Source organism: Nerophis lumbriciformis, linkage group LG22 (genome assembly GCF_033978685.3).
Source record: "Nerophis lumbriciformis linkage group LG22, RoL_Nlum_v2.1, whole genome shotgun sequence".
NCBI lineage: Eukaryota > Metazoa > Chordata > Actinopteri > Syngnathiformes > Syngnathidae > Nerophis > Nerophis lumbriciformis.
Window position 1 is genome coordinate 5811882 of NC_084569.2, and position 14899 is coordinate 5826780.

The following is a 14899-nucleotide window of genomic DNA, read 5'->3' on the forward strand; positions in this document are numbered from 1 at the left end:
AAAGAGACATAAACATATATATAATATATATATTTCGTATCATGGCGACCTAAATTAACCTCTCTTGTGAGTTTAATGGCGCACTAAGAGACAGCACAACAACTAAATAACACTCTCGTGTTCGTCTTGTCGCTTTGTTTACCTTCCTAAACTTTGTGTTAGCGAGCTCATGGCTGTAAGTATCAAACTAACTGTAGCTGTGCTTCTCACTTTAGCTTTGGCTGCATTTATGGACTTTATTATCAGCAAACCTTCATTTATGGACTTTATTACCAGCAAACCTTCATTTATGGACTTTATTACCAGCAAAGTTGGTGAAAATGCACCAGAGACACAACAACCCGTCCAGTGTGTCATGTCCCCGGACAGACGCTTCGACTGTGGCCGGGACAGAGTCCTCAGTCAGGGGGAATGTGAGCAGAGAGCTTGTTGTTACTCTCCACTCACTAACTCTTCCAGGGCTCCATGGTGCTTCTACCCTCATGTATACCCAGGATACAGCATGAGTGCCCTCACTCCCACCCACCGGGGTCAGGCTGCCACCCTCACCCGGGACTCCCCCTCATACCTGCCCAGAGATGTCCCCGCTCTCCACCTGCAGGAGACACAGGAGTCTGCAGGCTGCCTGCGCCTCACTGTGAGAAACAACTACATGGCATGTTTAAATCACAACATAAAGGTAACATTGTGTTTTTCCACGCAGCTGAAGGATCCATGGACACGCAGATATGAAGTTGACCTTCCTTCTGGGGTCCCTCAGGGCAAGGCCACTGCCCAGGATGCCTTATATGCCATTAAGTACCAGACCCAGCCATTTGGCTTCGTCGTGACACGCAAATCCAATGGAAGGGTTCTGTAAGTACAGTATAAGGTCATGGTTTAGTGTCCATTTTCTGATTGGGAGAAAAATACAGAATGTCTAGTCCATCCATCCATTTTCAATCAATCAATCAATCAATGTTTATTTATATAGCCCTAAATCACAAGTGTCTCAAAGGGCTGCACAAGCCACAACGACATCCTCGGTACAAAGCCCACATAAGGGCAAGGAAAAACTCACCCCAGTGGGACGTCGATGTGAATGACTATGAGAAACCTTGGAGAGGACCGCATATGTGGGTAACCCCCCCCCCCCCCCTCTAGGGGAGACCGGAAGCAATGGATGTCGAGTGGGTCTGACATAATATAGTGAGAGTCCAGTCCATAGTGGATCCAACATAATAGTAAGAGTCCAGTCCATAGTGGGGCCAGCAGGACACCATCCCGAGCGGAGACGGGTCAGCAGCGTAGAGATGTTCCCAGCCGATGCACAGGCGAACGGTCCACCCCGGGTCCCGACTCTGGACAGCCAGCACTTCATCCATGGCCACCGGACCTGTGCCCCCCCCCCCCCCCACAAGGAAAAGGGGAGAAGAGGAGAAAAGAAAAGAAACGGCAGATCAACTGGTCTAAAAGGGGGGCTATTTAAAGGCTAGAGTATACAAATGAGTTTTAAGATGGGACTTAAATGCTTCTACTGAGGTAGCATCTCTAATTGTTACCGGGAGGGCATTCCATAGTACTGGAGCCCCAATAGAAAACGCTCTATAGCCCGCAGACTTTTTTTGGGCTCTGGGAATCACTAATAAGCCGGAGTTCTTTGAACGCAGATTTCTTGCCGGGACATATGGTACAATGCAATCGACAAGATAGGACGGAGCTAGACCGTGTAGTATTTTATACGTAAGTAGTAAAACCTTAAAGTCACAACTTAAGTGCACAGGAAGCCAGTGCAGGTGAGCCAGTATAGGTGTATATATAGGTATATATGTATTTATGTATACAGTATAGGCATAATATGATCCAACTTTCTTGTTCTTGTCAAAAGTCTAGCAGCCACATTTTGTACCAACTGTAATTTTTTAATGCTAGACATAGGGAGACCCGAAAATAATACGTTACAGTAGTCGAGACGAGACGTAACGAACGCATGAATAATGATCTCAGCGTCGCTAGTGGATAAAATAGAACGAATTTTAGCGATATTACGGCGATGAAAGAAGGCCGTTTTAGTAACACTCTTAATGTGTGACTCAAAGGAGAGAGTTGGGTCGAAAATAATACCCAGATTCTTTACTACCGCTTGTCCCTTTTTGGCATACTTGCCAACCCTCCCGGATTTTCCGGGAGACTCCCGAAATTCAGCGCTTCTCCCGAAAACCTCCCGGGACAAATTTTCTCCCGAAAATCTCCCGAAATTCAGGCGGACCTGAGTGACGTGTAGACAGCCTGTTTTCACGTCCGCTTTCCCACATTATAAACAGCGTGCCTGCCCAATCAGGTTATAACTGTAGAATGATCGAGGGCGAGTTCTTAGTTCCTTATGTGGGTCAGAGGTGGGTAGAGTAGCCAGAAATTGTACTCAAGTAAGAGTACTGTTACTTTAGAGATTTACTACTCAAGTAAAAGTAAGGAGTAGTCACCCAAATATTTACTTGAGTAAAAGTCAAAAGTATGTTGTGAAAAAAACTACTCAAGTACTGAGTAACTGATGAGTAACATACACACACATATAATATAATATATATATATATATATATATATATATATATATATATATATATACATACATACACACATATATATATATACATATATATATATATACACACACACACATTTATATATATATACATATATATATATATATATATATATATATATGCACATATATATATATATACAGTATATAATTTATATTTATTTATTTTGCCGTTTTTGTTTACATGTTAAAGGTGTTTTAATGAATATACATGCATGTTTAACACATATAGATTCCTTTCTTTCATGAAAACAAGAATATAAGTTGGTGTATTACCTGATTCTGATGACTTGCATTGATTGTAATCAGACAGTAGTGCTGATAGCGTCCACGTTTTCAAATGGAGGAGAAAAAAAGTTCCTCCTTTCTGTCTAATACCACATGAAAGTTGTTGGTTTTTGGCATCTTATTTGTCCAGCTTCCATATTCGTTTTTATACACTTTACAAGAAATACATTGGCGGCAAACTCCGTAGCTTGCTAGCTTGTTTGCGCTGGCTTTCGGAGACTCTTGTTTTGAAAGCGCAGGCGCGATGGAGCGGCACTTTTATTGTGAAGACAGGAACTGTGCAGTCGGTCTTTAGGCTTTTGACGGGATGTACGGTTGAAATAAAAAAGGGTCTTTTTTTCCTTCACACTTTTGATTGATTGATTGAAACTTTTATTAGTAGATTGCACAGTACAGTATATATTCCGTACAATTGACCACTAAATGGTAACACCCCAATAAGTTTTTCAACTTGTTTAAGTCAGGTCATGTGACCGCCTGGCTCTGTTTGATTGGTCCAACGTCACCAGTGACTGCATCTGATTGGTGGAACGGAGTGAAAGTCACCAGTGACAGTATTTGTTGAAACGCAGGCACTATGAAGGTCTGTCTGACAGACCAAAACAAACAAAGCGTGCATTAACAGATCGATAAAAATTAGTAGCGAGTAGCGAGCTGAATGTAGATAAAAGTAGCGGAATAAAAGTAGCGGAGTAAAAGTAGCGTTTCTTCTCTATAAATATACTCAAGTAAAAGTAAAAGTATGTTGCATTAAAACTACTCTTAGAAGTACAATTTATCCCAAAAGTTACTCAAGTAGATGTAACGGAGTAAATGTAGCGCGTTACTACCCACCTCTGGTGTGGGTTTATTGTTAGGCAGTTTCATTAACATCCTCCCAGCGCGGCAACAACACACAACAACAGCAGTCACGTTTTCGTCTACCGTAAAGCAGTTCGTCTGCCGTAAACAGCAATGTTGTGACACTCTTAAACATGGCAATACTGCCATCTACTGTACATGCATATGTGACAATAACATCTAGGGCTTTTAGAGAGTGCAGTGCACAACTGCGCACACAAGGAGACGAAGCAGAATGCATCATCAGAGAGGGTGTTCAGCATGGTTAGAAAAATAGTGACAGAGAATAGGACAAGGATGGACAATTCAACCCTTAACCCAACAATGAGTAGATGAGTGTTGTGTGTGTGTGTATATGCGTAAATAAATGAACACTGAAATTCAAGTATTTCTCTTATTTATATATATATATATATATATATATATATATATATATATATATATATATATATAGCTAGAATTCACTGAAAGTCAAGTATTTCTTATGTATATATATATATATATATATATATATATATATATATATATATATATATATATATATATATGTGTATGTGTGGGGAATATATATACATATATATATATATATATATATATAGCTAGAATTCACTGAAAGTCAAGTATTTCTTATGTATATATATATATATATATATATATATGTATGTGTGGGGAATATATATACATATATATATATATGTATATATATATATATATGAAATACTTGACTTGGTGAATTCTAGCTGAAATCGGAGGTCTCAAGGTTGGCAAGTATGCTTTTTGGGGTATGGGCGGAAGGCGGGGTACACCCTGGACAAGTCGCCACCTCATCGCAGGGCCAACACAGATAGACAGACAACATTCACACTCACATTCACACACCATTTAGTGTTGCCAATCAACCTATCCCCATTTGTCTAGTAATAGACTGTATTATTTTTGTGGTTTTCTACACCAAAATTAATCTACAGTTGTGGTCAAAAGTTTACATACACTTGTAAAGGACATAATGTCATGGCTGTCTTGAGTTTCCAATCATTTCTACAACTCTTATTTTTTTGTGATAGAGTGATTGGAGCACATACTTGTTGGTCACAAAAAACATTCATGAAGTTTGCTTCTTGTATGAATTTATTATGGGTCTACTGAAAATGTGATTTGGTCAAAAGTATACATACAGCAATGTTAATATTTGCTTACATGTCCCTTGGCAAGTTTACCTACAATAAGGCGCAAGCTTCTGCTTGAATTTTTGACCACTCCTCTTGACAAAATTGGTGCAGTTCGGCTAAATGTGTTGTTTTTCTGACATGGACTTGTTTCTTCAGCATTGTCCACACGTTTAAGTCAGGACTTTGGGAAGGCCATTCTAAAACCTTCATTCTAGCCTGATTTATCCATTCCTTTACCACTTTTGACGTGTGTTTGGGGTCATTGTCCTGTTGGAACACCCAACTGCGCCCAAGACCCAACCTCCGGGCTGATGATTTTAGCTTGTCCTGAAGAATTTGGAGGTAATCCTCCTTTTTCATTGTCCCATTTACTCTCTGTAAAGCACCAGTTCCATTGGCAGCAAAACAGGCCCAGAGCATAATACTACCACCACCATGCTTGATGGTAGGAATGGTGTTCCTGGGATTAAATGGCTCACTTTTCCTCCTCCAGACATATTGCTGGGTGTTGTGGCCAAACAGCTCCATTTTTGTTTCATCTGACCACAGAACTTTCCTCCAGAAGGTCTTATCTTTGTCCATGTGATGTCAGCTTGTGGATGGCTCCCAAAAGCGCCTTATTGCAGGTAAACTTGCCAAGGGACATGTAAGCAAATATTAACATTGCTGTATGTATACTTTTGACCCAGCACATTTGCTCACATTTTCAGTAGACCCATAATAAATTCATAAAAGAAGCAAACTTCATGAATGTTTTTTGTGACCAACAAGTATGTGCTCCAATCACTCTATCACAAAAAAATAAGAGTTGTAGAAATGATTGGAAACTCAAGACAGCCATGACATCATGTTCTTTACAAGTGTATGTCAACTTTTGATCACGACTGTATGTCGTATGATTGCAATATGTCTCAAATTACTTTGGCTTTGCATAGTAGAGTTTTAATTTAGATTTAGATGTAGCGACAAACTGTAGTTACTGACAGTGGTTTTCTGAAGTGTTCCTGAGCCCATGTGGTGATATCCTTTACACACGGATGTCGCTTTTTGATGCAATACCGCCTGAGGGATGGAAGGTCTGTAATATCATCGCTTACGTGCAGTGATTTCTCCAGATTCTCTGAAACTTTTGATGATATTACGGACCGTAGATGGTGAAATCTCCAAATTCTTTGCAATAGCTTGTTGAGAAATGTTGTTTTTAAACTGTTGGACAATTTGCTCACGTATTTGTTGACAAAGTGGTGACCCTCGCCCCATCCTTGTTTGTGAATGACTGAGCATTTCCTGGAAGCTGCTTTTATACCCAATCATGACAACCACCTGTTCCCAATTAGCCTGCACACCTGTGGGATGTTCCAAATAAGTGTTTTAATGAGCATTCCTCAACTTTCTCAGTCATTTTTGCCACTTGTGCCAGCTTTTTTGAAACATGTTTCAGGCATCAAATTCTAAAGGAGCTAATATTTGCAAAAAATAATAAAAGTTTACCAGTTCGAATATTAAATATCTTGTCTTTGCAGTCTATTCAATTGAATATAAGTTGAAAAGGATTAGCAAATCATTGTTTTCTCTTTTTATATACCATTTACACAACGTTTTGGGGTTTGTACTTGCCGGCATCACTTTTGCCTTATATGGTCATTTCCTGTGCATTATTACCAGCAATATATGAGGGTTTTAACAGATATACACAACCCAATTCATAAGATCCAACAAAATGCAATTATTGAGATGAATGTGCTTTGCAATGTTTATCGAATTTCCAGCCTTAAAATGTATATATATATATGTATGTATGTATGTATATGTACAGTACATGACCAATCATATCAAGATAGTATTATAATTTTTGTTTGTTTCCAATCTAGCATGAATACCACAGTGGCGCCTTTGCTGTTTTCTGACCAGTACCTGCAGCTGTCCACCTCATTGGCCTCGTCTCTTGTGTCAGGCCTTGGAGAGCACTACACCCCCCTCATCTTGGACCTTAACTGGACCTCCCTGACCCTCTGGAACAGAGACATGGCCCCTCATGTGATTTATATTGAGCAAAGATATCCACCCCAGTTAATAGAATGTAACTACCCGTATATGTCTACTTTTTCATACAGCCCCATGCAAACCTCTATGGCTCTCATCCGTTCTACATGGTCCAGGAGGAGGATGGACTGGCACACGGGGTGTTCCTTCTCAACAGCAATGCCATTGGTGCGGACTTTAAAAACACATTATTTTTGCCATTTTATTATTCTAAGTGTGTATTTCTCCCCAGAGGTGATCCTGCAGCCTCTTCCAGCTCTGACTTGGGTCTCTACAGGTGGAATCCTGGATCTGTACATCTTCATGGGTCCAGATCCTCAGACTGTTCTACGACAATACCTGCAAGTCATTGGTACAAGTCACGACCTACTTTATGTGAATAATCGTGTTAAAAGATACATATTTAAATGTGTTCATCCCCAGGGTATCCCATGATGCCCCCTTATTGGTCATTGGGCTTCCACCTGTGTCGCTGGGGATACACAAGCACTAATATGACACGGCGGGTGGTACAGAGGATGCGTGATGCTAACTTACCCATGGTAAATGAACCTAACATGAATCATATACTGGAAAAAACAATATACCGTATTTTCCGGACTATAAGGCACACATAAAATCTTATTTTTTTCTCAAAACTCAACAGCGCGCCTTATGTAAGGAATACGTTTGGTTGAGCTTACTCACCTCAAAGCTATTTTATTTGGTACATGGTGTAATGATAAGTGTGACCAGTAGATGGCAGTGAAACATAAGAGATATGTGTAGACAGCACTATGATTGCAATATGTCTCAAATGAACAACACCAACATTATAAATGTTCCATTGAAAATATAGAACATTACACACGGCGCTCTAAAATATATCAAAATGTTTTAGTACAACTTTGGTAAGCTATGAAGCCACACCGCTTGAAGGATTGTCGGCGAATTAAACATAGGAGTATTATTATGGTGTGTGTTTAAGGTAAAACATATTATCTGGCGGGTTTTTTTTCGCAATATTTTGCAAAAGCAACTTTTCTTACCTTCTGGTACCTGCTGATCTGTATTTAGGATCTGCATAAGTCCTGAAAAGTTGCGCGCGTCCGCCTTTGTAGTCCGTGCGGACTCCGTAGTCGATAAGCTTCTTCTTTTTCCTCTATCTTCTTGTTATGTGACATTCATCCTCCACTGTTGCCATATCTAATATAAAGTAGTGTAAAGTTCTTACTTATATCTGTCAGTAAACTCACCATGAAAGCACTAAAACATACCGGTGCGGTGAGTTTACATTATTCACCCAAGGAACTTTAGTTATACCGTATTTTCCGCACTATTAGCCGCACCTAAAAACCACAAATTTACTCAAAAGCTGACAGTGCGGCTTATAACCCGGTGCGCTTTATATATGGATTAATATTAAGATTCATTTTCATAAAGTTTCGGTCTCGCAACTACGGTAAACAGCCGCCATCTTTTTTCCCCGTACAAGAGGAAGCGCTTCTTCTTCTACTGTAAGCAACCACCCGCCCCCGTAGAAGAAGAAGAAGCGCGCGGATATTACGTTTCATTTCCTTTGTGTGTTTACATCTGTAAAGACCACAAAATGGCTCCTACTAAGCGACAGGTTTCCGGTTCATGAAAAGACGCAATCTCTCCATCCGCACACAGACTACTATTTCACAGCAACTGCCTAAAGACTTTCAAGAAAAGCTGGCTACTTTCCGTGCATATTGTAAAAACAAGATAGCTGAAAAAAAGATCCGGCCAGAGAACATTATCAACATGGACGAGGTTCCACTGACTTTTGATATTCCTGTGAACCGCACTGTGGATACAACGGGAGCACGTACGGTGAATATTCGCACCACAGGGAATGAGAAGTCATCCTTCACTGTGGTTCTAGCTTGCCATGCTAATGGCCAGAAACTTCCACTCATGGTGATATTCAAAAGGAAGACCTTGCCAAAAGAGACCTTTCCAGCCGGCGTCATCATAAAAGCTAACTCGAAGGGATGGATGGATGAAGAAAAGATGAGCGAGTGGTTAAGGGAAGTTTACGCGAAGAGGCCGGGTGGCTTTTTTCACGCAACTCCGTCCATGTTGATATACGACTCCATGCGCGCCCACATCACGCTGGTTTTTAATATATTATTAAAGTTTGACTGACCTATCTGACTGTTTTTTTGACATTCCCTTTAGCGCAGTTAGATGCGGCTTATAAAACGGGGCGGCTTATAGGTGGACAAAGTTTTGAAATATGCCGTTCATTGAAGGCGCGGCTTATAACCCAGGGCGGCTTATGGTGCGGAAAATACGGTAATAATAATAATAATATCTTTTATTTGTAAAAAGCACTTTACATTGAGTAAACAACCTCAAAGTGCTACAGTGTATTAAAAAAAATAAAAATAAAAGGATAATAAAAAATAAATACAAATAAAAACTAGAACAGCCAAATAGCTAAAACTAGTATGCATATATCTAAAATAAGGCTTTTTTAAAAAGAAGGGTTTTTAAGCCTTTTTTAAAAGCATCCACAGTCTGTGGTGCCCTCAGGTAGTCAGGGAGAGCGTTCCACAGACTGGGAGCGGCGGAGCAGAAAGCCCGGTCTCCCATTGTTCGCAGCTTTGACCTCGGAGGTTGGAGGAGGTTAGCCTGTCCGAAGCGGAGGTGTCGTGTGGAGGATTTGGGGGTGAGTAGTTCTTTGAGGTAGAGGGGGGCATTTCCATGGAGGCACTTATTAGAGAGTTCCGGTCGGACGGTTTTCGGCGTTGTTGTTGTTTCCGGATGAGGAGATGCTGCTCTGTTATTGATTGAAGTAAAGTCTGAATGTCATTAAAACAGTTAGCGCCATCTTTTGACACTTCTTCCACTCCCGTCCTTGCACGCTACACCGCTACAACAAAGATGACGAGGAGAAGACGCTGTCGAAGGTGAGGCGCGTAGATAAGACCGCCCACAAAACGGCGCATCTTGAAGAGACTGTCAGAAAGCGACTTGAAGATGATGTGTAAAACATCATCTATGCAACATTTTGAGCAAAGAACCACCAATACATGTTATGTAGACCACAAGGAAATCTTTTACATTTAGAAAATAAATAAATAAATGACTCCTTTAATGCGCCATATAATCCGGTGCGCCCTATGGTCCGGAAAATACGGTAAATAATGAATAATTACTTCCATTTAATATTTGATCATTTGTATTGTGTGATCTAATATAGTATCTGTCCAATGACACACAGTATTTATCTCCAAATGTTGTTTATTTATTTATATACTGTTTGATGCTTTCAGAATAACTACATTCAATTATAGAATGTTTTATTATACAAACAAAAATATAATTGGTTATTTTTCATAGTGAATTTTGCATTATTGGAGTATGTATATACATTTATTTTAATATGTCCTAATATAGTGTTTTAAAACATGTATCTAAAAAAACAATATCATTAAATGTTATAGTTAATATTTCAAAAGTATAAAGTACATTTTACTGGACATTTATTTTTAATGCACAGAATAAAGTTTTTTTACTTATTATTTATCTAATATCAATTAAAGCCCATTTTTAATATTAATGAAATCATACATTATTAGACAATATAAAACATAATTGTGTATTAATTACCGGTATATATAATTGTTAGTGCTTTGAATCAGATTAATCACATTATTATTCTGCTCCGCCGCTCCCAGTCTGTGGAACGCTCTCCCTGACCACCTGAGGGCACCACAGACTGTGGACCCATCTTTTTTTTAAAAGCCTCTTTTTTTTTAGATATATGCATACTAGTTTTAGCTATTTGGCTGTTCTAGTTTTTATTTTTTTATTTTTTTTTATTATCTTTTTATTTTTATTTATTTTATTTATTTTTTTAATACACTGTAGCACTTTGAGGTTGTTTACTCAATGTTAAGTGCTTTTTTTTACAAATAAAATCTATTATAATTATTATTATTATTATTAAATTTGGATTAACTGATTAACTACAGGTTGTTACTTGCTCGGTTAATTTGAAATATATAATAAAAAAGACCCCAATATGATTTCATTGGAGTGCAATTTTATTGTCAGAATGTGATCCAGGAATATTTTTTCAATGTTTTACTCAAATATATACAGAGGTGGGTAGTAACGCGCTACATTTACTCCGTTACATCTACTTGAGTAACTTTTGGGATAAATTGTACTTCTAAGAGTAGTTTTAATGCAACATACTTTTACTTTTACTTAAGTATATTTATAGAGAAGGAACGCTACTTTTACTCCGCTACTTTTATCTACATTCAGCTCGCTACTAATTTTTATCGATCTGTTAATGCACGCTTTGTTTGTTTTGGTCTGTCAGACAGACCTTCAAAGTGCCTGCCTTACTGGTGACGTTTCACTCCGTTCCACCAATCAGATGCAGTCACTGGTGACGTTGGACCAATCAAACAGAGCCAGGCGGTCACATGACCTGACTTAAACAAGTTGAAAAACTTATCGGGGTGTTACCATTTAGTGGTCAATCGTACGGAATATATACTGTACTGTGCAATCTACTAATAAAAGTTCCAATCAATCAATCAAAAGTGTGAAGGAAAAAAGATGCTTCTTTATTTCAACCGTACATCCCGTCAAAAGCCTAAAGACTGACTGCACAGTTCCTGTCTTCACAATAAAAGTGCCGCTCCATCGCGCCTGCGCTTTCAAAACAAGAGTCTCCGAAAGCCAGCGCAAACAAGCTAGCAAGCTAAGGAGTTTGACGCCAATATATTTCTTGTAAAGTGTATAAAAACGAATATGGAAGCTGGACAAATAAGATGCCAAAAACCAACCACTTTCATGTGGTATTGGACAGAAAGGAGGAACTTTTCTTCTCCTCCATTTGAAAACGTGGACGTTATCATCACTACTGTCTGATTACAATCAACACAAGTCATCAGAATCAGGTAATACACCAACTTATATTCTAGTCTTCATGAAAGAAAGGAATCTATATGTTAAACATGCATGTATATTCATTAAAACATCTTTAACATGTAAACAAAAACAGCAAAATAAATACATATAAATTATATACTGTATATATCAATGTATATGTATGTATGTATATATATATATATATATATATATATATATATATATATATATATATATATATATATATATATATATGTGTGTGTGTGTGTATGTTACTCATCAGTTACTCATCAGTACTTGAGTAGTTTTTTCACAACATACTTTTTACTTTTACTCAAGTAAATATTTGGGTGACTACTCCTTACTTTTACTTGAGTAATAAATCTCTAAAGTAACAGTACTCTTACTTGAGTACCGGTACAATTTCTGGCTACTCTACCCACCTCTGAATATATATGTCATTTTCTCAAAACTTGGTAATAATTTGATCTAAAGTCCAGTTAGTGGGTATTTTGAAAATAAATGTGCTTTGACCTGATCACTGACTCTATAACAACTTGTGAATAATCTGCATGTATACATTATAAACACAATATTTTTTTGTGATTAATCACCTGAATTAATTCATTATTTTTGACAACCCTAATAATAATAATAATAATTATTATTATTATTATTGTGTGAAGTAATCTTCCAAAAACCTTCTTTTTGTATTTTTGCTGCTGTTAGGATGTGCAGTGGAACGACCTTGATTATGCATCTAAAAGCCGGGTATTCACCTTTGACCCTGTGCGCTTCAGGGACATTAAAGACATGGTGGAGGAGTTTCACGAAAAAGGACTGAAGTACATCCTTATCCTGGTAAGACAAAGCTTACCCACCAACTAACACATACAGTATGTGCCAATAAGACACGTTCCTATGTGTCGTCTCACGTTAGGACCCAGGGATCAGCACCACCAGTCCTCCAGGAACTTACCAACCCTTCGACGACGGACTGAAACGAGACGTGTTTATAAAAAACGCTACAGGTCACCTTCTGATCGGGAAGGTTAGACATTCCTTTTTTGCCATGTGTCTACTATAGTACTGTATAAGCACATTCCCTGTCTGTGCATTCAGCTTTGGCCTGGTCCCACGGCCTTCCCTGACTTCACCAACCCGGAGACACGACACTGGTGGGAAGACTGTATTAGGGCTTTTTATGCCCAGGTGCCCATGGATGGATTGTGGATTGTAAGGACGTAGATACACACACACACACCTCGTCTGCACTCACCAAGCACAATATGACGGTGACTTATGTCCGCACATAACTGAGAACTGTCCTGTGAGTGAACATTACTTCAAACTCCCTCACAGGATATGAACGAACCCTCCAGTTTTGTTTCGGGCTCATTGGAGGGTTGTCCTGACACAGATGTTGAGAACCCACCTTACACACCGAGTAAGTTTACCAAATCAGTCTAGTCTATTACAAAACCCAAAACCAGTTGTTACGTTGTGTATATGGTAAATAAAAAGAGTATACAATGATTTGCAAATCCTTTTCAACTTATATTCAATTGAATAGACTGCAAAGACAATATATTTCATATTCACACTGAGAAATTTAATTTATTTTTGCAAATATTCATTAACTTAGAATTTAATGGCAGCAACACATTTCAAAAAAGTTGTTACCGGGGCATTTTTACCACTGTGTTACATGGCCTTTCCTTTTAACAACACTCAGTAAAGGTTTGGGAACTGAGGAGACACATTTTTGAAGTGGAATTCTTTCCCATTCTTGCTTGATGTACAGCTTAAGTTGTTCAACGGTCAATGGGAGACAGATCTGGATTACAGGCAGGCCAGTCTAGTACCCACACTCTTTTACTACGAAGCCATGCTATTGTAACACGTGGCTTAGCATTGTCTTGCTGAAATAAGCAGGGGCGTCCATGATAACGTTGCTTGGATGGCAACATCCATCCATCCATCCATTTTCTACTGCTTATTCCCTTTGGGGTCGCAGGGGGCGCTGGAGCCTATCTCAGCTACAATCGGGCGGAAGGCGGGGTACACCCTGGACAAGTCGCCACCTCATCGCAGGGCCAACACAGATAGACAGACAACATTCACACTCACATTCACACACTAGGGCCAATTTAGTGTTGCCAATCAACTTATCCCCAGGTGCATGTCTTTGGAAGTGGGAGGAAGCCGGAGTACCCGGAGGGAACCCACGCAGTCACGGGGAGAATATGCAAACTCCACACAGAAAGATCCCGAGCCCGGGATTGAACCCATGACTACTCAGGACCTTCGTATTGTGAGGCAGATGCACTAACCCCTCTGCCACCGTGAAGCCCCAAAGGCCAACATATGTTGCTCCAAAACCTGTATGTACCTTTCAGCACAGATGTGTAAGTTACCCATGCCTTGGGCACTAATACACCCCCATACCATCACAGATGCTGGCTTTTCCACTTTGTGCCTATAACAGTCCGGATGATTATTTTCATTATTTTCATTTCCATAAAACAATTTGAAATGTGGACTCGTCAGACCACAGAACACTTTTACACTTTGCATCAGTCCATCTTAGATGAGCTCGGGCCCAGCGAAGCCGGCGGCGTTTCTGGGTGTTGTTGATAAATTACTTTGGATTTGTATAGTAGAGTTTTAATTTAGATTTAGATGTAGCGACAAACTTTAGTTACCGACAGTGGTTTTCTGAAGTGTTCCTGAGCCCATGTGGTGATATCCTTTACACACAGATGTCGCTTTTTGATGCAATACCGCCTGAGGGATGGAGGGTCCGTAATATCATAGTGTCCTGCTGGCTCCACTATGGACTGCACTCTTACTATTATGTTGGATCCACTATGGACTGGACTCTCACAATATTATGTCAGACCCACTCGACATCCATTGCATTCGGTCTCCTCTAGAGGGGGGGGGGGGGGGGGGGGGGGGGGGTTACCCACATATGCGGTCCTCTCCAAGGTTTCTCATAGTCATTCACATCGACGTCCCACTGGGGTGAGTTTTTCCTTGCCCTTATGTGGGCTTTGTACCGAGGATGTCGTTGTGG

The 14899-nt window shown here is 39.5% G+C and overlaps 1 protein-coding gene across 2 annotated transcripts in view; it reads left to right on the forward strand.

The window, feature by feature from the left end:
• gaa (alpha glucosidase) overlaps positions 1-14899 on the forward strand; it is a 35029-nt gene continuing 20130 nt past the window's right edge. For both annotated transcript variants that reach the window (XM_061973462.1, XM_061973463.1), the window contains exons 1-10: positions 1-637; positions 704-855; positions 6750-6915; positions 6993-7089; positions 7154-7273; positions 7345-7463; positions 12550-12681; positions 12761-12871; positions 12943-13056; positions 13183-13267. In XM_061973462.1, the coding sequence (XP_061829446.1) occupies positions 170-637; positions 704-855; positions 6750-6915; positions 6993-7089; positions 7154-7273; positions 7345-7463; positions 12550-12681; positions 12761-12871; positions 12943-13056; positions 13183-13267 (1564 nt within the window). In that variant the 5' untranslated portion in view covers positions 1-169. The remainder of the gene's footprint in view (positions 638-703; positions 856-6749; positions 6916-6992; positions 7090-7153; positions 7274-7344; positions 7464-12549; positions 12682-12760; positions 12872-12942; positions 13057-13182; positions 13268-14899) is intronic.